The following is a 25,877-nucleotide window of genomic DNA, read 5'->3' as shown; positions in this document are numbered from 1 at the left end:
CTCTCCCTGCCCTATTCCCAACACGGTGCTGGTTCCAGACACAAGAAAACGGGAGGCACGGAGTATAGTGGTTAGGCGCACAGCCTTTGCAGCCAGACAGCCCTACGTTCCTGTTCTGGTTCCCATGTTTATAGTTAGGCGATGTCATTCCTGTTAACTCTCCTGAGTCCCAGCTTCCTCATCTATAAAGTGGTGACAATAATACGTAGCTCCAAAGAACTGTTGGGAAGATGAAAGGAAAGAATATATTTTATGAGCGTTTCATGCTGCTTGGCATTTACTCAAATTTCTACCAGAGGGTAGCCTTCTCTGCTGGTATCATCCTCCTCATTTGTAGTGTATGTTAAGGTTTTCACTGAGAAAGTGAAGTAAGGTGATTTCTTGAGGGTGTTGAGAGGTCTGAGTTTTTGCTCTGGTGGTGGGGGGATGTCGCTTTCACTGAACCTGCCCCCCACTCGCTGGGCACATGAGACTCAGGCTGGATGCGGGCATTTGGGGCAGAGCCTGGCACCACACTGAGCCCAAATCTCCAGACTCAGCGTTCATAGCTCTTTCCACTAAATGACCCTGTCATTAAGCGAGAGCAGAAAATCCTATAAGAGCAGGAAAGGCCCCTTCATGGCTTGTTCCTCCAGCAGGCACTGCACTCCCAGACTAAAGGAGTCATCTTCTTGAGCCTGAAGAAGAGGGAATGAGCCCACGGGGCAGGTGATGTCAGGCCACCAGCAGGCCCTCCCTCAGGGCAGGGATCATTTCTCTCATCTCTATCCCCCAGCACCTGGCCCACAGGAGAGAAGAAGAAAAAGCAAAGGAAGGAGACAGACATAACTAGGATTAGGATCAAAACAATGACAGCTTCCATTTAGTAAAAACTGTGCCATGTGCATGACACAGTGCTGGAGGATGCACGTTCACGACGTCATTTAGCCTCACAACATTTTAAAGAAGACAGTATCTCCACTTTGTGAGTTAGGACCTCAAAACATGGTGACAAAGGAGATATTATGAATCTGATGTTCTAGCTCCAGAAAACCAAGGCCCCAGAACAGTCCATCACTGCACCATTCATCATGGCAGCACCAAGATCCAAACCCAGGTCCGGGTCGCTCCACACCTTGACCTCTTTGTAGACGGCTATCAGAGCCCAGGATAGGCTTCCACATGGTTCTGGTCAGAACACCACGCAGCTTCTGACAAAATCACTGCTGACAGAGCAGTCAAGGAAGTGACTCCACCTGTCAGAGACCCACCACCTGCCCTTCATATTCAAGGCCTCGCTAAGGATCCAGGCAGCAAAATCACCCTGGGGTCACCAGCCTGTTCAGCGGCTCTGCTGCGGTGCGTGGCCAGCCCTGCCCTGGCAGCACTACGCCCGCCTGGGAAAGCTGGGAAAGTGTCTGTCATTTCCCGAGAGGGGGCGGAATGCTGGCCTGGAGCTCTGCTCGGTTTCCTTTCTTTGCAGTGCTTGCATCCACGTGCCAAGACTATTCACAAGGCTATCTGAAGCATTTCTATAAAAAGGTGTCTCTACTCAGCCAAGGACCAGCCTCTCACACGTGAGGCCTCGCCCCCTCCTTCCTGTACCAACCATCAAATGGGGCCAAAGGAAACATGGCTTTGGTTCATGCTTGGGAGCCCCAGGAGGAGAAAGTGCCTGTTGCTAGGTTCCATTTCCATAGCTACTCGAAAGCATCCTGTTACCGGGCTCTGTGAGGCACCCTCCCCCTGTCTGATTTCCTTTGGCACATCAACCATGTAACTTTTTTTTTTTTTTCCATGATCAAAGTCAATTAGGAGGTGGTCCCCACTGTACCTCTAAATGGAGTTTTAATTTGTGTATATATTATTAGGATAGGCCTTTTCCCTCTGGAACAGTCACTTCAGCAGGAAGAATGAGGGCGGACAGCTTAACACGGAGTCTGCCACCCGGATTTGTAACGAGGGATGATATTTCTTCATAATGAGAAGCATTTTGAAAGGGCATTTTAAACTCTCATGGAACAGAATGTGTGGCGTCCCTCCTTTACTCCCCACAGCTTCCCAGTCTTCTGCCCACCAGAGCGTTTTCTAGCTCTTTGAGATCAAACTACATTTTTTTGCCTCTCTGCCCCGTCTGTTCACAGAGCCAGGCACTCAATGCACATGAGTTCTCTGATACGCAGGCACCCCTGGTTTGGTTCAGCCCTTCGATGAGGAAGTTTAAGGCAGCACAGAGTTCCACGTACCATGGTGGTGATGAGGGTGATAACAGCCACTGTCATTAATAGTACCAAGCACTGTGCTTAGTGCTTGATAAACACACCATCACTTAACCCTTGCAAAGCCCTAGGAGGTAGGTACTATGATTATCCCCATTTGCAAGATGAGGGAACTAAGGCTCCAAGAGGTCCAACAACTTGCCAAAAATCACATATTTAAAAAGAGGCAGAGGGTCACTTCAGATCTGAACTGAATCCACATTGCACTGAATCTGTCCCTAACCATGATACACGCTGACTTTCTGATTAGATGTGAAACTGTGTAAATGACAAAAATGAAGACTAAAAAGGAAATGTCATAATTGTATGGGCCTGCCTTATTGCTCAAAGTTTGTTGGTGATATTTGCCTGAGGACAGAAACTTGAGCATTTGAAACACTTGTTGAGCACAGTACCCGACATTCCTCACTGCTCCTCCCTGCCCAGGAGTCTCCATCTGTGTGGGTTTCTCCTGTCCCTTGAACACACAACCTCCAGGCCTCACCGACACAATGCCTCTATGTGAAATGGCCACTGGCTTTCCTATTTTTAAAATCATTCTCCTATCCTCAAGCCCTGTTTCAAATCTTATCTCTTCTGTGAGGATTTCCACCATTGCCCAGAGCCAGAAATGTCCTCTGCTCTCCCCTCCCCAGCCCCGGTTCCTGACCACTGGACCTCTTCAGCACCTCTCTCATGGACACCGCCCTGACAGTCCTTGTCCAGGTGCTTCCCATCCCTTACTGGCTCTGTTGTCCACCTATGTACCCAGTAGAGAGAGCTGGGCTCCTAGGTCTGGCCCTTACCAGCTATGCATCTGCAGACAAGTCACTTAACCACTCTGACCCTCAGTTTTTTCACCTGTAGAAAGGGAAAGACTACAAAACCATCTCCCAGGTTTTTATAAAGACAGTAAAGTCCTTTAGAGACTATCAAGTGAATTGAATATACGACATTATTATTACGTTGCTTAAAAGTTAATCAATGAACGAAAGAACACCCAAAATTTAATACACAGACTAATGCAAAGATTTACATGTGAAACGTCCTACACCACCCCAGAGAGCCCCAATTAGGGGTAAGCACAGTACAGTTTAATGGACTTAATGCTCTACAGAAAAGTGAGGAGACGTAACCAAATTGCAAAAGAAGAGGTTCCAGTTTTAAGGTAGAGGAAAATGCTACTTCTCCTAAAATTCTCATTTGATCTTTGTTACCCCTAACTCCATCTCCACTCAAATACCTTTCTTTGCATGCCTAGTGGGTAGTGTCATGTGTGTACTCACACACACAGAGACTCACATGCTGAGACACATAGGAGCCCAATGAATCTGCCCTGCTGTAGAATTCCACAGATGGCCTGAGTGGTAAAATTTAGGGCAGGGTGATGAAATGCAGGCCACAGCACCATTAATGATACTGGCATTTTCTCTCTTCCCCCACTGGAGGCTGTGAACAAAATCCTAACTCCAGGCTCAAAGGTGCAATAAATCTAGCTCTGTCATACACCAGCAGGAAATGCTTCCTCCAAAATGAAATGTTACACCGGTGACAATCTAATGCCACAGCCACATGAAGCCTGGGGAACAGCTGAATCAGGTAAGTGATGTGTATTGAGGTCCCCTGATGACATCTGGGCCTCCTTTGCTCTCCAATCCTGAAGCACTCTGGGTGCAAACCACAGCCCCACTCAATGCCACAGGTACACAGCAACCCTGGCAGTGCCTGGCCCAGGGCAGGTGGATGCTAATTCTTCTTTCATAAGAAAATAAGGTAGTTTCTCTCTCTAGCAAGGAGCTCCATGCACCCTCTCAGCGGTTCAGATCACGTGAACTGCCCCAGCCCCGCCCCAGCCCCAGTCCCGCCAGGGGAATTGTAGAGCACAGTGGGAAGAGGGCAAGGCTCTGGGGGCAAATCCTGACTCTCACACTCACTAGTGACCCGGCCTTGGACAACTGACTTAGTTTCCTCAGGTCTCAGTTTCTCATCTACGAAACAGAAATAAAAATAGAACGGTACCTAGCACATGGCTGGTATTTAACAAATATTTGTTGGAGAGGTAGGGTTGTTGAGAAGATTAAGTGAGAAGTACATGTAACACTCAGAACAAGCCTGGAACATGGTTAGCTCTCAACACATGTGAGCTGCCACACATGTTAGATCAGGGGAGGTCGTGGGAGGGAAGCTGGGAGCAGGGGCAGAGGAGAGCCCAAGACAGGATGGCAAAGCCCCACCTTGTTTGCTCTGAGCCTCGGGTATGCAGCACAGCGGCAAAGAAAGACATCAGAGGAGGGCTCTGAGAACTAGCATGGTCTACGTAAAGAACACAGGACTCAGAATCAGAAAATCTGGTTTCCAGGCCCATCTCTATTACTTAGCAGTCATTCCAGGTGAACAAGTAATTTAACTGCAGTGGGCCTCAGTTTCCACATCTAGGGCTTGCAGCTAATAATCCTACACAGTGCAGAGACTGCTGGAGAGGACTGATGGGGTTGACAGGCCTCATGTGAAGGCAAGGGATTTATCATGTATCTGCCCAGTGGAGCCTCTGTTCTAAGGGGGAAGGCAGCCAGCGTCCTCCTGCAGTCCCTATGGTTCCAGTAGTTCTACATTCAAGAGCCTTCGGTAAAAGAGAGACTGAGGCCCGCAGTAGATCCAATGCACAGATGGGTATTTTAATGCACAGTCTTCTGAAAATAGGTGCCAAAAATAGCCAACATTTCTTTCTATCGTCCTTTACCTTTGCTTAGACAGTTCCATCTTCCAGAAAACCATTCCTAGCTTCTTTCAACATCTTACTTGATTTACAAGGCTCAATGCCTTGGGGAAATTTTATCTGATCTTCCTGGTTAGAATGAATTGCTCTCTCCTTCAGGCTCCCACAGGGAGAAGGTTCAAATCCCAGTAACATGCTTTTATCATCTGTCTACTATTGCCTTGGGCTCCTTACACATCTGGCTCTCTATGAAACCATGGAAGACTCAAAGCAGTGATGCTAGCTTATCTGGCTTTGTCTGTCCCCATAGGCCAGGACACAACCCAGCAGACAGGCTCAGTGAATGCTCCCCACTGTCTCAAACCTGAGCTTGGGGAAGCTCCCTCTACTTCATCCAAGATTACCTGAAATCCCTGCATCAGCAGATGGCCCTTGGCTGCTGAATCTGAGAGGGTTTCAAATCTCTGGGTGATCCAGCTGTCCGGAAGGGTGAGATCTGTATTTCTCCAATGCCCACCATGGACCACCCACCAGACTGGACCCTTTGCAGATGTTCTGTCACTTAAGCATCTCTTGGATATTAATGGACAGAATTATCCATGAGGAAACCAAGATGCAGAGAGATGGAAAAATCTGTGTGAGCAGGGCTGGAAGGTGAAGTGTATGCTTTTGCTATTAGACTGTACTGCTGTCTTCAGAAGGATGAAGCCTTATAGTTGTGGTTTTGTTGTTTTGCTGATAGAAGGAAAAAAAATACTGTGCCTTTTACTGCCATCTCACCTCCTCTCTCCTTTCCCCTCTCTTTCTTTTCCCCTGAAAGAGGCTATGCTGCCTCTTCGGGGGCCTTGAAACTATCCACAAGGGCAAGGCCCCCCGAGTCCTGGGACAGTGTGTTGTCTCTGGAGCTGCTGTTGTTATAAAAAATGAATATCCTAATAAACTCAGGTCCTTTCTTTTTTGAGACATTTCCAAACTCAGGACTGCTTGGCCCTCAAATTCAACACATCTTGTTTGCTAGGGGGAGGGGAAGACAGATTTCATTCACAAGTGGCTCTTATCAGAAAGAACTAGGTGCCCGAGTGTCTCTGTACCCCACAACAGCCTATTTTCACAGAGGAGGAAGCGGAGGCTCAGAGAGAGCAAGGTTCCCAGTTCAAGTCTCACACATGTAAGGAACAGACAAGGTCTGTGCCCCACACCGACGGCATTTCGGCAGCCACCTCTGGTATTCTCTCCCCTTAGTTTCCAGTAACCATTTTTCACTCTCATGTGATCTCCCTGCCTCTAGACTTTTGGTCTCTGTTCCCTGTAAGAACCTAAGCTTCTATGATTACCAATTTCTTTCCCTCTGCTCCGTGCCTGGCAACATCGGTTAGGTTCTGGTCCTGACATCCCTCCTTTCTCTCCTACGACAAACTTTTGCTGAACACAGGCTATATCCTGCCACACCCTGGTACAAGAAGCTGCGGTTACAGCACTGGGCAAGACAGAAGTTGCTTGCACCCCCACGGAGCTTACAGTCTAACAGTGGAGACAGAGCTCAGCCAATACGAGACACAGTGCCCAGCTGCAGTGACCACGAGACCCTTGAGCACTGTAAGAGCGTGTGACTGGATTCCTGGCTTAGTGCGAGGGGATCCGAGGAGCTTTGCTGAGGAAGGAACAGGTGAGCTAGGCTCTCGAAAGAGAACTGACTGGGAGAAGGCGTGTGGTTCCCTCTAGGAATGAAGATCTTTTACCTCTCCGGGTCTCGCGGCCACTTGTACCTCCCCCGCCCCCACTCATTAAGCCAGCTGACCCAAGATCAGACACTAAGCCCCACACTAGCAGGACTGAGAGGAAACGGGACAACTAGCTGGGAACCTGGGGAGTCCATCGTTTCCTTCTGAGGAGCCCCTAGCAGTGAGTCACAAGAGCTTTAAACTGTCCATACCTTGTGAATCCCAAAAAAATCCTGCTCAGGGGGACACACCCTCCCCAAAGTAAGTGAAAGAAGAAAAGAGAAGAGGTTTTCTTTCTTTCTGGTCACAGAATTGCTATATATAATAGCAAACAGTTCGAAACAGAGGTATACATTGATATAGCAATGGCACAAATATGACAGCGGTATTAAACTTGACAAGAATGAGAATTTTGTGTCAATACTTAAAAAATATGTGCATAAAAAAAGATGGTCCATGAGAAAGGCAGAAGAACATACACATGCTGACTACACGGAGGTTTCTGGCTGTGATCTTCCAAGGAGGTCAAGTATAACACACAGAGAACTCTAGGATGTTTCAGTTGTTTTACTCTCATACCTTGAATTCTAAATTATATCTTTAAATTTTCTCAAAAACACTTTGATGTCTTAAAGTTTGAAGGTTATCATAGGTAACACCTGATTTTGAATCCAGTAAATAAATCACTTCTTTACCACATGTCTCAAAAATGGTACCAAAAACTACCGAGACAGGGAAGACATAAGTGGTTGCCTGAAGCTGAGGATGAGGACAGAAGACTGATTAAACATAAAGGGAACTTGGGACTTCCCTGGTGGCGCAGTGGTTAAGAATGCGCCTGCCAATAATTCAGGGGACATGGGTTCGATCCCTGGTCCGGGAAGATCCCACATACTGCAGAGCAACTAAGCCTGTGTGCCACAACTACTGAGCCTGTGCTCTAGAGCCTGTGAGCCACAACTATGGAGCCCACGTGCCACAACTACTGAAGCCCACGTGCCTAGAGCCTATGTTCTGCAACAGGAGAAGCCACCACAATGAGAAGCCTGTGCACCGCAACGAAGAGTAAACCCCACTCATCACAACTAGCAAAAGCCCGCGAGCAGCAGTGAAGGCCCAATGCAGCCAATAAATAAATAAATAAATTTATAAAAAAATAAATAAAGGGAACTTTTAGGGTGATAGTAATGTTGTGTTTTGATGGTAGTGCTGGTCACACCACCGTCAGAATTCATAGAATGGTACACCTAAAAACTTTTACTTTTCTGAATGCAAATTATATCTCAATAAATCTGACTTTAAATACAAGCAGTTGGGGCCTGGTTGCTGAGTGGGTGTACAAGTAAGGGAGAGACGCCTGGGTGCGGCATGGGTCTCAATCCTAGTCTTGAGTCCTGAACACCGCTAGGAAAGGAACTAAGAAGCGTGGGGATACTGACGTTACCACTTGCCCTCCAGATCCACCCTATCCTTCCTACCCTGGTCTGTGCCCTTGGAGGCTGATCTACATGGTCTGGACCAATGGGTTTGCTTGGGCTCTGGCTCCTGGTTGGAGATCGGAGGGTGGGGAGGGAGTGTGGTCTGCAAGATGGACAATTTTCTTTCATGCTGAGCTCAAGCATGTTGAATGACAATCATTTCAGCTAGTCTTTATTCCTATTTTACAGGTTCAGAAACTCATCTGAAGGAGATAAAGTCCTTGCATGGGTGGCATAGGTATCATGGCAGAAGGATGATGTGGACAAGATCCACTGCTCTGTGGAGTCGGGGCACTTAAGAGTTATCCCTCTCATTGCAGACACAAACGCTCCACTCCATACCGGCAGCTGTCCTGTGAGGGACGTCTTCTCCCACAGAGCCAGAATCAGCCTTGCCGTCATTTGCACCCGGAGGGCCTTGCTCGGCCCTCAGCAGCCCCACAGAGCAAGTCTGCCCCCACTCCGCGTGGCGGCCTTTCAGACAACTGCAGGGAGCTATGCTGGCCTCCTCAAGTCCTCCTTTTGGGGGGCGAAGGATATTTGTCTGGGGTCTGTCATGAAGAGAACAATCTATATATATCTTGCTATTAGCAATTCCCACAGAGCAGCATGAAGGAATCAATCTTGGAGAGAAAGCCTTTAATACAGGATCCTGTATCTTTATCACTTTTTTCTCCTCCTAAAAGATCAAGTTCAATCATCTCAGTTTCCCATTCTTTGGGCTATAAAGCTAAATCTATGGCTTCTATCCAAAAGGCCTGATGTGAAGTCGAAGAAAAGGGGGAGAAAATGAGCCTTTTGCTCACGAATAACACCCAGGCCTGAAGTGCAACAGGCCTGTGCTTAGGAAGCAAATGGCATCGGAGATCCTGGTACTGCATGAGCTGAACCATATGGGGATAACTGCAGGGCAGCAGGGGGTACAATCACCCTGGCCTCCATTTCTAATCCTTTCTCTACTCATTTCACATCCACTTCACCTGTACCTGAGCCCCAGGACATAACATGCACATTTCTGCCACCATGCTTGTGCCCACACTGCTCTGCCTAGAAACCCCCTGGCAGATTTTACCATCTTGCAAGGTCTTTTATTCACCCACATCTTACTGAGCACAGCTGCCTTGTGCCAGGCTTTGTATCAGGGGCTGATTATGAAGCAGAGAAGACGATGTTAGGAGACGGGAGACCGCACACCCAAGGAGGAGGGAAGTCTAAGATCCACTCTGCCTGGATGGCTGCTGTGCTGAAGTCACGTGTGCATGGTCAATGTCAGGGATCTTCAGGGAGCCTGCACAAGTCTGCGCGAGTCACACTGAGTGCCCAAGTCCACCTCTGTCAACAATGCCCAGCTGACTTCAAGAGCTGGATGACCCAGGCTCTTCCAGACCAGGAACTGCAATAATATTCCAACCAGCAATGCCCTCTGAAAGCTGCCTTTTGAAAAGCGGCAATTAAGCTTCGCAACATTCTCACTTATAAATTAAACTATCACCACTTCAAGCAATGGTTCTGATTTTTTTTCTAATCCACAATCAGCTGCTGGTGGAGGTGAAAAATGCTACCTAATTTAAAGAAAGAGTCCCTTGTGGCTACGGAGCATGTTGGAATATTCCCCTGCAGTTACGCAGAGGCTGCCGCAGCCCACACTTGGGACTCCACCCTCGATGTCCTGGTTCAATTTCCCATGGGCATCAGTCTACAGAATGGGAAGGACCTATGAGGATCACTTACTCCCAACCCATCCTGGGCTGAGATAAATGGGGTCCAAGGACGGGTAAGAACACTTTCCTAAGGCCACCAGCAAGGGACTCCTCCTTTGTCATGCACTCTGTGTTTTTTCAACATTATCTCTTTTAACCTGTATAACAGCCTCAAGAAGGAAGTATTCTTCTTCTTCCCACTTTGCAGATAAGGAAACCAAAGCTCAGAAGGGTCACACAGGTGGAGAGTGGCAGAGCTGAGAGTTCCACTGAATCCTGTCTTCTGATCAGAACACCGTGCTGCCTTAGAGAAATCATAGTAGATGAGGCCCCACCCTCCAGGGGGGACCTGGACTTGACAATGAAAGAAATAGCATCCCAAGGCACTCTCGGGTCTCCGTTTAAATGTAAAGCTCTTCCCAGTTTTTGTACTATTAACCAAGCCTTTTTTGTCTCCTATTCCAAAGGTCTATCTGGCTAGACAGGTGCTTGAAGAGTCAAGAAACAACTCCATGCTCTTCTGTAGTACTCAGCGTCTGCTTTTTACATACTGATTCAGAACACAAGGGAAGCTGTCCGTTTTATCTGGATAGAGGCAACTGGCAGTGAAGCAAAAATCAACTTTTGTTTTAGTTAAAGAAATGACGTGAGGTGTTTTTTGGGTAATGATTCTTCTTGCAGCCACTTCCCTGGAACAGCGAGACATCTCTCCAAATGCTTTCTGACAGGTCCCCCTGGTTGTGCTGTCAGCTGCCCTTGTGACTGATGCAGGCTGGGAAGCCCGCAGGCGCTGCCGTGAGACAATGCTGCCCCAAGTTCTCACTCAAGACTTATTCTTTTCCATGGGATGCTAGTAGTACTAATAATACTATTAGTAATCACAATAGTATCTAACTTTTATTGAGAGCCAACTCTGTGCCAGGCAGTGGGATAGGTGCTTTATGCAAATTGTCTTTCTGGAACATCACAAAACCCTATGAAACAGCCACTGTTATTATGTCATTTTACAGATGGGTAAACTGAGGCTGAGAGAGATTAAATAAACTTGCCAAGGTCACAAAGCATGTAAGCAGCAGAGCTGAGATTTGAAAGCAGGCAGCCTTATTTCGGAACCCACGCTCTCAACCATGATGCTACCCTCAGTTTCCTCGCCTGTAAAATGGGCCTAATCATTCCAGCCGCATCCATTATGAAAGCCATAAGGAAAGTGGAAACTGAAGTTCAGAGAAGTTAAGCAACTTGCTCAACTTTACACAGCCAGCAACGGACGGAGCCAGGGCCTAAATGGGGTCTTTTGATCCTCCATTATCTGACCTACAGTGTAGTAGCTGAGAGTACGGCCTTTGAAATCCTATGTCATTTACTTGTTATGTGATCCTGGCAAGTTGTTAACTTCTCTGAGCTTTAGTTTCCTCTTCCAGAAAATACAGAACTGTTGCGAGTGCTCAGAGAGATGATACATGTACAGCAATGGCTTGGATTGATGCTAGGTACATGGTAGAAATCTAGAATACCAAATACTAAGGTGGGGAAGTTACACTACAAGCCTTAATAAGACTGTGAGCTCAAAAGAGAAAAAAAATTAAAAGCACCAGCTCAAGAGGCTGGGTGCACAGTCCTGCCATTTACTATGTGACAGTGGGTGAGTTACTTAAGCCCTCTGGGTCTCATGTCCTCATCTGTAAACTGGGGATAATAACCCACAGGGCTGCTGGGAGATTCAATGAGAAAACACAAGCAAAGCGCCCAGAACAGTCAGGGCCAGGTGGACAGGGCACAATCTAAGCTAACTGCCCTGATCGTTAATCATAAAGTGACTCCTGTTATTTCTACTACTCAAAACCACACCGCTTTCTGGGGTGAAAATGTCTTTAAAACAATTAAATGCTATCAAATAAAGCATTATGGCCACAGCTGCACACTTTTCATGGTTTGACTTACAACTAACCTTTCTCTCACACCACTCTCTCCCCATTTTGTTCTGCAGATTTCTTTTCTTTGGAAAAGAGGCAGGGTATTCAAATGGAGACTAAAAGGACCTGAAAACCTTCACAGGGAGAGTGGGTGACTTAAAGCAAGGCACTCATCCCAATGGCGGCCTCTCTGAATAGGCATCCTTTGGAGGCAAAAATACACACCTTCTCTCAGAAGGGATCCCCCAGGCTCGGTGAGCGTCCTCCCTAGATTCCTAGCCCAGGCCAGAGCAGCCAGTAACCCCCCAGGGGGTGAGGAGATGGCCCAAAGGCAAGGCCCCAGGCCCTGCAGCCTTTGTGGGTGGTAAGTGCTGCCTCCAATTTCTCTATCTTCCTATGAAAATAACTGCAAACGTCCCTACAGATGAAAGGTCACTGGTTGCTTGTTCCCCAATAAACTTTCCAGCTAAGAAACGGAATGTCAAGTGGATCTGTCAGAGCTCCGTCCAGACACGGCAGCCCTGAGCAGACACCAGAGAAAGAACAATTCTTTCCCGCCCTGTTTTCAACTCCCCCTCTGCTGGTGAGGTGATGAAATTCTTATCTGGAACTTGATAGGATGCAGAAAATAATTACAAATGAAAAGGTTATTCATAATTTTTAAATGAGTTAATTAGTAAACCCAGTCAGATTCGCTCATTACAGTAATTAATAATTGATTATACTTGAAATTAAACACAATTTTTCATCAAAAATCTAATTAAATCTCTGTGCTTTCTGCCTGTTGATGAGATCAGTTGGTCTGCTAGCAAAGTCTCCGTTAAGGATATTTGTGCTCGGCAGTGACAATTAACTTGATTTTTAATAATTGACGGTTCCTTACAAGTGAGTCATCACAGCCTGTGATTATGGCCACGTGACAAGAGCTCTTCCCTGGCCGCAGCAGCTGGAGGAGAGCAAGCACAAGGGGGCCACCCAGCCCTTGAGGTTACGTAGGAACCAGCCTTGTACCTGCCATGTGTTCACTGCATTCGCTTACTCTTACTCCAGACCCATAAGCATCCTTCTGAGGTGACGGGTCATGCCTGTTTTCTAGATGAGAAATCAGGACTCAGAAAAGTGAGTTGCCCAAGCTGCTCAGTGGCTGCGCTGGGAGTGGAATCCAGGCTCTCAGGCTGGTGTGAGCTCTGCCCCAGCACCCTGCTGAGTCTCCAGATAACAAAGGGAAGACCCCCGGCTTGCCTCTCTGGCCTGGTCCTTGGTATGGAACCTAAACTCCTGTTTTCAGTTTTCCATCTACATCGGGCTTGGTCAGAAGGATGTATTTATTCTTGGCAAGGACACATCTTTCAATGGACTTACTTCTCCTAACTTGAGACACAAATTCTCCCAAATCGACGTCACATCTACCCCACACCCCACCTACATGGTCACCCTCTTAGCTGAAGCCCTCAGCTTCTCCTGACTTCTTTATGCAATAGGGCCTCTTCTTCCTTTCTCCACCCTTACCTTCCTAAGGTAAACATCTGACTCTGTCCTGCCACTGCTTGAAGCCCTTCAATGGCTCCCTGTTGCCCATCCAGTAAGGTCCTTAAGTTGGCCTCCACAGTGACCTTCATAATCTGACCAAGCTCTCGCACTAGCTCCAATCACGTTCCCCACGCCCCTCAAATTCTTCAAACACAGGAACTCTTTTTGCCATCACATCATTCTCTTTCGAGACTTTGAAATGTCCCTTGGTTTGAAATTCCCTTCCTTCATGTCTACTTCTGGCTATGACTTGAAGAATCAGCTAAAACATCACCTTTCACAGGAAGCCTCCTCTGGTCCTCCTGGTGGGGGCTGGGTATTCCCATAGCCCCCGAGCTGCCTCAGCCACCGCTAACACAGCTCTGTTGTCATAGCGCATCTATCACTGCTTCTAAGCTATGAACATTTTGTGCGTAGGGAACATATTGTTGGCCCTACTCTTAGCATAGCACCGGACTCAATGAAGGTACCCTGTAAATGAAAAAGAGAATTCACAAACTCATAGATTCTAAGACTACCAATGTTGGAAGGAAAATTAAAGGTCACCCAGTGAAAATCCCTAGGCAACGAGTGAATCTTTCTCTTGCTTCTGTGGTTTTTAAGCACGATTTGCGCCCGTCCGAGGCAGGGAGCCCACCACCTCCCACAGCAGCCCCTATCTTTAGACAGCTGATGATGGACCGTGTACTCTTACTGAATGGGAGAGGAAGAAGCCCGTGGGATGGAAAGCAGAAGAGAGCTTATGGAATCATACAAAGACTGATGCTTTCTTTCTGAACTAGGTTACGTAATACATGGTATAAACCTCAAGACTTCAGTGCAAAGCACGTTGACGTCCATACGCAGTGAACAACTTGACTCTTGATGAACAGTGGCACTGCTTGTTCAAAAGTCTACTCATCTACGAAATATAACAATGGCAGTCAAAAGTAAGGGCTGCGCTCGTGGTTGGCGGGGACATGGTATTTGTGGTGCTACAGAGAAACTCCTGTGCCAGGTGACCGTGCTTGGAGCCCCGCAGCCCTCACAGGTAACCCAGTCTACATCAATCGTGAACCTCTTGAAGAGCCTGGGTGGGTACTGACCTCTCCCAGCTTGGCTGTTCCCTTTACCCAATGACCCAGGGCAGGAATGGCCAACACCCCATGTGTCATCAGTATTCTCCACTCCTGTGACCACAACGGACATCAGTAATCAGTCACAGGGAGCCTTTTCCATCGAGTCTGAATATAGCCTCAGGATCCTTCTCAACACAGCTTTCTAGGCGGCAACAACTAATCAGTCAGACAGAAGAATAAACACATACGCCAGCCTGACCTTGATGCCGTGAAATTCTCTAAGCCGGTCTTCACAAGGGGAAAAGAGACCCAGCATAGCAGATGAGGCTTACTGTAGCTCCAGATGTTTAAGGAGACTTCCTTGTTTGCCGGACTATTGTTTTCTTGATTACTTGTTTTTATTTAATTCAAAGATCTTGAAAGGGAAGTAACCTTACAGTTTACATCACCTAAACCCCCATACACACCTGAATCCCTTTTCTGCATCCCAAACAAGTGAAAGCCATGCTCTATTAATCATTCCTAGTGACAGCGCTTACTACCTCTCAAGACAGTCCTTTTCCATCCACAACGACTTTGATCATCACGAAATTCTTTTTCACAATGGGTGGCCTTCTGCCTTGCTTTGGCTTCTGCCGGTTAGTTCCATTTCTATTTATTGGGCTTATACTAAAAGGTTCCCTTGGCTTATAGAATTATCTCAGAATGGCTTAGTGTGGGTTCAAGGCCTTCTTAAGCTGGCTTGATCTACCTCAAATCTTAGAATTATAGAATTTGAAGGTTGGAAAGGACAGAGGGTTAAGCCAATCCCACTGGATACCTTTACTGAGAGGTCGATTTACATAGAGGCAGTAGACTCTACACAATGTCCCAAGATCTCTTCAGATTAACATCTTTCCTGGGAGTAAACCAAAGACCAAACAGAAGGGTCTAACGCAGGAAACCAGACTGTGTTGCAAATACGTCAAAAGAGCGCACAGCGGGAGGCATCACAAGCAAGGCAGTGGGTACGGAGGAGTTTCTCACATCATGAAGGTGCCCTGGGGTAAGGCAGGAAGGCCAGTCAGTGCTGCTCTGGTCTCTGCACTCCCTCAGCCAGCTCTAACCGCTCACTGGGACCCTTCCTGACCATGGTTTCACACTGGACCGTGGGCTCCCCGAAGATGGCCTTGCCAGACCTTCACCTTCGGACATGCTTTCCTGGCTTGAGGTTAGCACAGTCCAATCTTTGGCAGTTTCTCTCCAAGCCCAGGGCACCCAGCCTCCTTCCTGCTCCTCACTGCAGCTGCATAGCACCGACAGGAGAGACCAGCCTGCTGTCCAGCCTCCCAACTTGTCATTTCATGTCTAGTGACTCCCATCTATGACACGCATGTCACAGACGACCATCTCAAAAGCCAGTCTTGGTGAGTGCTTTTGCCTAACACCAGGCCTTCACCACACGAGAGAGCCGATGTAGAGCTTCTTTCCTGGTATGCGTGCAGAGAGGAGGAGAGGGCCCCAAGACCTGACCTTGACAGTCTGGGGGGAGGTGCAGGCCAGTCCAGCGCTCCAGGGCTGCACAGCTCACCCTGGAAGCGCTGATGCTGTGTTGGCAGGGTGCCTTCATGGCCACAGGTGTCTCAGTCACCGCCCTCTGGGCCAAAGGGGACCCAAGGGAAGCTGGGGTGAGGGAGGTGCTTACCCACGAAATACGCCAGCAGGATGACCAGCGTGGCTGAGATGGCAATGGCGCTCAGGGCTGCGCACTTCCAGTTACAGTACTTGGAGGGCTTCTTGAGGTTGAAGGCCGGTCGGGAGAAGGTGCTGCGGGGCAGGGGCCGGGGTGGAGGCGAGTACACGGTGCTGGATGTCAGAGGGTACCCCGGTGATGTGGTGCAGAAGAGTGGGGAGGTGCCTCCCGGCTTGAAGAGGAAGTGCCTGTGGATGGAGAGAAGGCAGAGGGCGTCAGGGTCTGACGACTCACCAGGAGCCCACACTGACCTGAGGACGGAGGCAGCAGTAGAAGAAGCATGCAGAGGAGCCTGGAGAGAGAGACAAAGAGAGAGAGAATCACCCCAGAGGAGACGGAGGGATAGAAAAAAGGAGAACCACGTACCAGACCACAAAACAGGGCACACGAAGACACGTTTCCACGAAACACGGATGGGATAGCCCTGCCCATGGGGAACCCACCCAAGCCAAGGCAGAAGGTGTTACCAACTGGACAGAAGGCTGGATGTTGAGATCCTTTTCCTGGGAAGGGATGGGGCTGGAATGCTGTTTCTTGGGGAATAAACTAGATGTTTTCTAAAATTATTGTAGTAACTTGGAAAGTGTCTGGAATCCTGTTCTGCCCCCTAGAGATGATGAAACCCTAAATTTTTCGTCTCCCTCCAATACATCCATTGCCTTTATACCGTGGTGGAGCAATGAAATATCAATCTTTTCAAAGGGGGCTTTGGTAGAGGTGAGAACCGAGAAACCACCGCTAAGCTCTACTGTGGTCAAGAGTCCCCTAGTGGCTGTTACACGGTCAATGACAGCACATGCCCTCTAAGCACTCTCCTCAGAAGCCAGTCTGCTGCCTTCCAAGCCCTTGGTAAAAGCCATGGGAGGGGACAGATGGGCAACTGCATCCTACAGCCTGGCTACAGTCTTGAGGGCAGCATGGCAAGGTCAAAGCACGTGGTTGTGGCCAAACTAGGCCAGGAAATGCTCCACAGCTTGGCTTTAATCATGGCCCTGGGAGGACTGGGACACAGCCTAGGAAACGGGGTGCACTGGTGGTGCTGCATGCCCCCGAAGCCTTAGGGTAAAAGGTAAGACTTAAAGGAATCTTGTACCCTGCTGGGTGCAAGATGCCTCAGGCCACAGAAGACATACTCAAGGCCAGCACGCATACAATAGAGGGCCTGTGCTGCATAAACGTGGCTACATGAGATGGCTTTCAGAATGGCAGAGGCAGCCGATGAGATGCCAGGAGCGTCATATTAACAAGACTGCTGTTAATATGCTGGGGGACAGTGTATTCCAAGGATAAACTCTTGCAAGCTGAACATGGACTTGGGGATGGGCATGCAACATGGCCTCATCACTCCCCCCAGGAGATCCCAGGGAAAGGTCTCAGGGTCTGCATGCAAGTGCAGGAGCCGCGGAGAGAGCACACACAGAGAGGAGGCGCATGGGGATGTCACCTACCCGTCACTGTAAGCCCCATCATGGCGGGAGGCGCTGAGAATGTCCATCTCAATGAGGTTGTCCTGCAATGTCCCTAGGAATGGCTGCTTGCCTAGGTTTCTACACACACATGGAGACATGAATGAAGCAATGAGTCATGCATCGATGAAGGGGGAGAGTAGAGAAACACACAAAGTGGCTGACTGGTGCAGCTATCTGTGCGTGAGACCAGAGGGACGCAGTTTCCAGGCGATGGGGCTGTGTGCAAGCCACAAGTGCCCGGGGTCAGCCTGGCCTGGGGTGTCCGGAGGGAGCACTCTCTATGCAGACCTGTATTTCTGCCAGTCATGTGCATCAAATCACAGCTCTGACTGGCAAAGACTGATTACAGTGCAGGCGCTGAGCTGGGCACATTACATCCATTCATATCAAGTTTTCAAAAGAGGCAGTACAAGGAAGGCAGGGTCATCCCCATGTTACAGACCAGGAAATGGAGATGTGGAGAGGTCCCAAGCCTAGCCAAGGCTACCAGCTAGCAAGGTTCAAAGCAGGAATTTGAGCTCGGGTTGATCTGGTTCCAAAGCCTGTGTTTTCTCCTCTACCTGATCCGGCCTACATCTGCTCTAACAACAGCCAGCAACACGCACTCTGCTAGTCCGAAGGAAAACGACAGACAAACATTTTGGGCCATCGGCTTCTAACGCAGTGCTGCTCAGACGTGAGTAGGCATCAGAACCCTCTGGAGAGCGGTGCTTTGCTGAGGCCTAGCCCCAGAGACTCGGGGTCAGTAGGTGCTGGGGGCCCGCGTCTGCAGTTCTCACACGCGCCCCAGGTTGTGATGAGACTGAAGCGTCAGGGTCCCTTGGCAGTGCAGGGACCTGGGCGATGACGGACTGGCGAGCGTGGCGCCCCCACAGAGACGGCGGGCGGCGGGGCGGCTCTTTGGTCCCCCCACATGCAGCAAGGGCCGTGCGGCATTCTGGGGCCGGAATGAAGGTAGAAATACTCTCCATGTTAGTCTCAACCAGGCCTGCTAAGTGGCGTCACTGGCGCATGAGCTCACGGGATCCTGCTTTCTGACCTTTCGGGACTGCTGCCACCTCCCTTGAATTGTTTTGAACACGCCGGCGGTGGCCGCAGCCTGCTGTGTGTGCGCAAGGGGAAGGACTGACTGCAGACAGCTACCTTTCGGGCCCAGCCCTGCCAGGAACCATCCTTCTGACTTGAACCAGGTTTTGAGAACTGGAGGACCTACATTCGAGTCCCTTTGCTGCTGCTTTCTTGCTGTGTGACTTTGTGTAAACCCTTTAACCTCCTCTAATTTTGTGCTACTTTCTTCATTTGCAAAACGGGGCTCATAATACGTAGCTCACAGGTTGCTACGGGACCAACCGAGGAATGCTGGAAGAACTTCCAAGGGCGAGACAAAAATTACAGAAGTACTAATGCAGCTATAATAGCAGCTACCTATCCTACATGCACCATATACTGTTCACTGTCTAGAACTCTGCAACTGTTACCCAGTGTAAATCTTCCTCCTTGCAACAACCTACGAAGTCTCTGCCATCATCTTTGTTTCGTGGGCTGGCACAGCAAAGCTCGGAGAAGTAACGTTCCTAAGGTCCTATCATAGAGTAAACAAGCGGCAGAGCTGGACTGGAGCCTGAGTTTGTCTGACGCCAGCGCTCAGGCCCTCTCTGCTCGTAACTCCGGGTCGCTGCCCAGCCTGTGGCTTTGCTCCTGGCCGGCCTCACAGACCAACAGGAGGAGGGGCTGTAAGTACTGTCTCAGAGCGCCATGTCACCGGCAGTCCCAGGCCTCTGAGTACTGCCGTGGTGGTGGGGACCTTCCCCTAGAGGGGATCCTGAAGCAGTCTGGGCCCAGCAGCCTGGGCGGCAGGCAGTGCCGGAAGCGTTCACCACCCCAGGGCAGCCCACAGAGCCTGGGAGATCCTGCAGGGGAGTCGGAGTCCCTCAGAGGGGCCCCATTTCTGCCCCCAGGCAGGTGCCCTCCTGATGGGAGGTCTTGTGACACAGGGAGAGGCACACAGGCCCCAGGGTCAGGAGGGTCTGGCTCCACCATGCCCGGCCCTCAGGCAGGTGAGTCTGTCTCTCTGATTGTTCATAAACCAGGATAATCACTCTCCTTAGAGAAGCTAAGGTATCATCTGGATCACGCCACTGCTCTGCTCTCAACCCTCCAATGGCTTCATAGAAATAAAGCCATAATCCTGACTGGGGCCCACAAGATCTTGTAAGATTTGGCCCACTGCTGCCTCTCCAACCTCATTTTCTGTGCTATACTGGCCTCCTCGCTGTTTCTCCAACCACTAAGCCTTTGCTGCCACTTGCCTGAATCACCTTCCCCCAAATATCCACAGAGATCATTCCCTCCCTTCTCACCCTAAATATGAGAGCTCCCACCCTACTCTTCCTAGTCACCTCCTGGCCCCACTGCACTGCTTTAGTTTCCCATACAGCACTACACACACACACACACACACACACACACACACACACGTATACATGCATATGTATGTATGCATGTGTACGTGTGTGTACACTACATGTACATAAATATGTATATATATATACACAAAAATATGCTTATTGTGCTTTTTCCTAACGCCATGTAGTTTCATGAGCATAGACATCTTATGTCTTATTCTCTGCCCATGTGCCTAGAGTCTAGAGAAGCACCTGGCACATGGTGGTAGGCACTCAAATAATATTTTCCAACTTCTGCAGGTGATGGGGTATACAAAGGGCAGTGTGCCTGGCATATCGCTAACACGCAGTGGGTGTTTAACTGAGGATAGCACAGGTGATGTTTTATTATTACTCCATCTATTCCCTGCATGTTAGGGGGAAACTTTCAGTCTTTTTATAGTCTGTACAGCCCAGCCTGAGCAGGCCCTAACCGCCCCCGTGCAGGGGCCCCACGGAGGAGTTCTTGCTTCCTCCCTGGGGCCCGAGGGTGCTGCGTGGCAGGCTCACCAGAACACGTGGGAGTCTGGCCTGCATCACTAGGTGAGGACGGTGCTCTCAGAGAGTCAAATCTACACTTTAAGACGCATCAGAAACAAATAAATAAAAATATTCAGGGAAAAAAGACAAAGAGTAAAGATCCAAACGTTAACAGTGGTGATTTTCCAGCGTCTGCATCACGAGAGATTTTAATTTTTAGTTTTGTAATTGAAAAGGAAACACTTATTTAAAAAGAGAGAGCAGGCAAGTACCTCCTAAAAGTGCAGATCTATGCAAACAAGGGAAGAGGCGACGCAACAGAACAAAGGGTTTCTAGAGTGACAGAGTGCATAGGATTTCCTGAAAGAGCGTCCACACCCATGCTAACTTGGATGTTCATCATTTAGATCACCTGGAAGTTTGGGGGGACATGAGGACCTGCTGAAATGCTGCCTATTCAGATGCTACTATTGCTTTGAAATGGTAAGCCTCATTCTGTACTTTCAAAACTGAGTTCTGGATCAAATTATTAGGTCTCATTTGACTGCTGAGAAAACCCAAGGCCCAGAGAGATATGGGTCCTGCTCCCATCGACACAGCAAGTCAGGAGCAGAGCTGGAATGAAAACCCAGGTGTCCTGACTACGAGTTCAAGGCGCCCCACTAAATTTTCTGTCTACCTCTGCCTCCAACACTCTGGGTTTCCGGTTCTTTTGAAACACAGAAGTGACGAGGATTTCCTGATGGGGACCCTGGGCTGCTGAGTCCTCCTTGGGTCACAGTCCTGCAGGGTCTCCAGCTCAGTGCTGCTGAGAGCTCAGGTATGGCCGTTAGATTCACCTGACCCACACACTGCTGGGTGTTGTTAACTCATTTTACAGATACGGAAACTGAGGCCCAGATAGGTTAAGTGACTGCCCAAGATCACACAGCAATGGAAAGCTAGAGACGGGACTCAAACTCAGATCTCGCTGACCTCACAGCCCCAAGCTGCCTCTCAGAAAAGAGTTGCTGTTGGTTTGGAGTGTGCACTGCAATGTAGTGCTAGACTGCTCTTAAAGCTCTTCTTAGAGACGGGAGAGGACTGGCTCCCCTCTAAGCCTGAGGGGAGGCCCTGGACCCGTCCCCGAGCTGCCTGAAGCAGGGTTCCATCTCTCTGACCCAGGGCTGGTTGAGCTTGCCTCCCAAGCACAGAACACATGGCTTTGGGGAAGGAGGTGGCTGAGATGCTGCAGTGGCCAGTAGTTCTTCTGCGACTGCCCTGTTCAACAGAATATCTTCTCACCACGAGCCAACTGTCCAGGACCATGTTTCTACCCACTAAGCCCTAGGATAGCCACCTGGTGCAGCAGGACAGGCAGGGATTGCACCTCGCAATTCTGCAGCACTCCCCCCACACCAAGGTGCACAGGATGTTAAAAGACTTGGCCAAGACCACACTTAGAGTCAGTTACGGAGCTGACATTTGAATAAATGGATGAACAAAGAAACAAAAATGAACCATGTTTTCCCTGCCAATCTCATAATATCACTCTTGATTTGAAAGATGTTGGCAGCCACGCACCCCTACTTCTACCACCCCATCCCCCATGCCCACAGGGAAAAGTGCAACCTCCTGTTCACGGAACTCAAAGCCCTACATCACCGACCCCATTTACTGTCATCTCCATGGGGAAGCCCCTGCAGCGCCCACTTCACCCAACTCTTCGCTCTCTATCCAAAACACCAAGATCTCTCCTGGCCTTTGCACAACTGCTCCTCATCTCAGAATTCCTTTCTCCCCTGCAGCTTCTGCTAATGCATGCCCTAAGATGCTGCCTTTAATAATCAGGAGGGCAGCCCTGGACAGTTGTTAGGGGCATAAGCTCCGGAGCCAGCCAGCCTGGGTATGGATCTTGGCCCTGGCATTTACTGGCTACTGCTCCTTAGGCAAGATACTTAAGTTTTCTGTTCTTCAGATTCCTCACCTCTAAAGTGAGGAGGATAAAAAGACTAGCTATCTGTGCAGAAGAGTTAAGATAGCAGTCCGGACTGCTATCCTTTGAAAGGCCTGCTTATAAGGTTGGCCCTTGCCTGATGTCTGGGAACTTAGGGTCCAAGAGGGTTCCCACCATTAACTGATAAGAGGGGCTGACTCACCGAGCCTAAACGATTTGTACAAACAATATGGTTTACGCTGAACACCTGCTTTCCTTCTGGGAGTCTGGATTTTGGGTACTTGCCAGGCAGGAGGCGTCCCTGTGGCCAGCCCCCAGTGAAAACCCTGGGCACTGAGTCTCTAATGAGCTTCCCTGGTTGGGAGCTCATTAGAGTACCCAGTAAGGGCTCTCTGAGTATTTGTTATGATTGTTATTTGATGCTTCCAAGCTGAGGGAGCCACACCCTCCTGTCTGCTGGGGGGCCTCCCCACCACCCCCACCCCGCGCCCAGCATTATCCAGACAGCCCTGTCTACATTCATTCACTTACGGGTCTGCCTCCCTCACTAGACCTTAAGCTCCTTATGTGGCAGTGGCTGTGTCTCATGCATGTTTGTGACAGAATCACCAAATAACAGGGATGACTGCCTTTCCCACGTCCCTGTGATGCTCAGGGGCTGGCCTGGCACACCAGCAGACACCGTGTGCCATTCTGGGAAGTGCACCAGGGCTGGGCTGGAGACCACGGGATAGCCTCCCATCCCTGAGGGTGGGCAGGGCTGTTGCTCAAATTGAGTGTGACCACAAAGGGGGCCTCAGGCTCCCAAACCAGGCCTGAGATCAGATGAGCTAGAGCTGAGGTCTGGCAGCCTTCTGCTCCGGCTTCCTCTTCATCCGACAGGAGCCTGACGGGTTATTAATCAGGCAGTCGCTGTGAAATCAATTACGTGTCTGATGCTGCAGGGTGTGAAAGAAGTGGATCAGGTTTTAGGGAACCCTGAACACATGGCTCCCACTAGAATGGACCACAGATGCACCTGCAGGGCTTCAAGCAACATCACACCCCAGCTCTGGGGAACACGGATAGACCTGATCTCCTCCCTGAGGGACTCAGTCATCCTAGAGGAGTGCCAAGAGCACAGCAGGGGCAGAGGAAGGAACGGGTTACACCAGCCCTCCTTCTCCTCCTTCCTTCTGCTAGCCTTCCTTTTCCCGCCGGCGTACAATCGAAATCCCTCCTGGTCATTCTACCAGCTGTTATGGTATTTGCTCAGCTATTTATTTTAGACTCTCAACAGAGACTCAGTGTGACAATTAGCAAAGGGCCTGTGCCTGTTTCTCTGGCATCAGGAGGCCTCCAGTTCCGGTGGGGCTTGGCAAAGTTGTTGAGGACAGTTGTCTCAAACAGGCCCTGCTCTCTGGGGCTTCTAGAGCTTTGCTCAGGCTGCGCCTCTCCAGGCCCTCTTTTCCTTCCTGCCTCTCCCTGGGGACTCCTGGTCTTCAACGCAGTCACACAGCACCAGGTCCACTGGGAAGTCTTCCCTCTGTCCCACTCAAGTCTCAGGTGAGTATATGTACCCATTCATTTGTTCTATCACTCATTCACTCACACATTTCACCTGTGTATTAATATTTATCAAGCCCCCAGCAGGTGGCAAGGCTGTGTTGTGTGCTCCGGATCCCCAGGCCAGACTTGACACTGATCCCTCCTTAAACTACACCTTGTTTAGTTTTATGCTGTCAACCAGTCGGTATGAAGATCCAGAATGCTGATTGTGTTTTCCACTGTATTAGGCACCTCTCCCAGTTTTAGGCCATCTTTAGATGCTCAGAACTCTCAGGTCACAGAGGAAGCCTTGCTCAAACATTTAATCTGGGTCTTCAAGAATAAGTAGGACTTTGCTAGACCAAGAAGTGTGGAGGAAGGTCACTCTGGCAGAGAGTTGTGCAAAGAGTATGCGCAAAGGCACAGGGGCATGAAAGGCCTGAGGATCTGAGGGAATACTGATAAATACACATATATGTACACTCACTGAATATTAAATTTACATGATTCTTTTAAATATGTGTATGGATTTAGATAAGCAAGAAGATGTTACATAAACATGAGTATATGCCAACATGTTAACAATGATTACCATTTGGTGGTAGATATGGGTGACTTTCTTGTTCTTGCTTATTTCCATTTCCTAACTGCTCTATAGAACATTCATTGAATGATAAAGTATAAGAAAAAAAAAGTTCCCTGTGTTTTGAGCAATGGATGTGGGAGGAGAGAGGGTCAGACAGGCACATGGGGCACTGGCTGATGAGGCAGGAGAGTTAAGCTGGGACCACCTTCACATCTCAAACTAACCATCAGGAGAACGTCCCTGCTGCTGGTCCACTATCTTCCTTCCCCTTGAAAAACTTGGAGAACCACCTTCTTTGATCCTATGTGAGACAAATGAACATCCAAGCAGAGGGAGTGGCTGCCATGCTCCATGCAGAGAATCAGAACCATCGATTACTTGCTGGCTTCTTTCGACCATGGGCAGTCATTCAATAAGCACATTGGAAATAATGGAGATCTGATTAAGCTACTCTGGGTAGAAAGGCATACAATTATCTGACTCTGTCCATGAAGACAGCAAAGGAGGCACATAGGGAAAATCACACATGATGTTAAACTGTCAACAGAAACATATTAAAAGACTAGGGAAGCGTTGGGCCATATCTGTGAGAAATTTGCTTTTGGAAAAATGATTCTACAGGAGTAATGTCAATTATATCTTAATAAAAATTCTTAAAAAAAATGGTTCTACAGGAGTAAAATGGCACAAAAGGATGCTGATTTTCTCCCACTGGACCCACTAGCTCAATATGGGAATACCAGAGCCACGTGCCAGGCAGAGTCAGGTGGGTACACTTTCCATGTATAGATTAATTTCACTTTCTTAAATGTGGTGTGACTTTTGTCCTCTTCCAAGGTAAGGAACAGGAGTTTGAGAAAATAAAATCTCTGTTCCCCACTGCTCTGAGAAATAGGGTAGAAGATTAAGACGTTCAAAAAGTCCAGCCTGGGACACTTTGTCCTCAAAGTCAAGAGTGCTTATCTCGGAGTGGTAGGATTATGGGTACATATAATTTTTGTCTTTATATCTTTCTGCTTTTTCTCCAGTGGGTTTGCATGGTTTTTATAATTAAAAAAAAATCATTTCCATTTGGGGAAAATAGTGACTTAACAAAGGGAAGGAAGACGGCTACCAACTGAGGCTGACTGAAATCCCTGAGCTGAAGGAAGCATTCTAGGAGATTGAAAGAAGGCAGAGGCAGGGGGGTCCAGGCCAGGAGAAGGCGGTGGTGGTGTAGGGAGACAGCACCGCACCCGGGAGCTGGGCCACCTGGTTTCAAATCTCAGCTGTACATGTACCGCTGATGGGACCTTAATTAGTCACCTACCCTCTATAAGTCTCAGCTTCCAAATCTCTTAAATGGGATCA

The 25,877-nt window shown here is 48.9% G+C and overlaps 1 protein-coding gene across 1 annotated transcript in view; it reads right to left on the bottom strand.

Moving 5' to 3' along the window:
* TENM4 (teneurin transmembrane protein 4) overlaps positions 1-25,877 on the bottom strand; it is a 732,935-nt gene that overhangs the window by 201,893 nt on the left and 505,165 nt on the right. The window contains 2 exon segments of the mRNA XM_057747430.1: positions 16,038-16,273; positions 17,534-17,632. Coding sequence (XP_057603413.1) covers positions 16,038-16,273; positions 17,534-17,632 — 335 coding nt within the window.

This window comes from Hippopotamus amphibius, chromosome 9 (assembly GCF_030028045.1).
Source record: "Hippopotamus amphibius kiboko isolate mHipAmp2 chromosome 9, mHipAmp2.hap2, whole genome shotgun sequence".
In the NCBI taxonomy this organism is placed as follows: domain Eukaryota; kingdom Metazoa; phylum Chordata; class Mammalia; order Artiodactyla; family Hippopotamidae; genus Hippopotamus; species Hippopotamus amphibius.
This window is presented reverse-complemented; position numbering and strand designations above follow the sequence as displayed.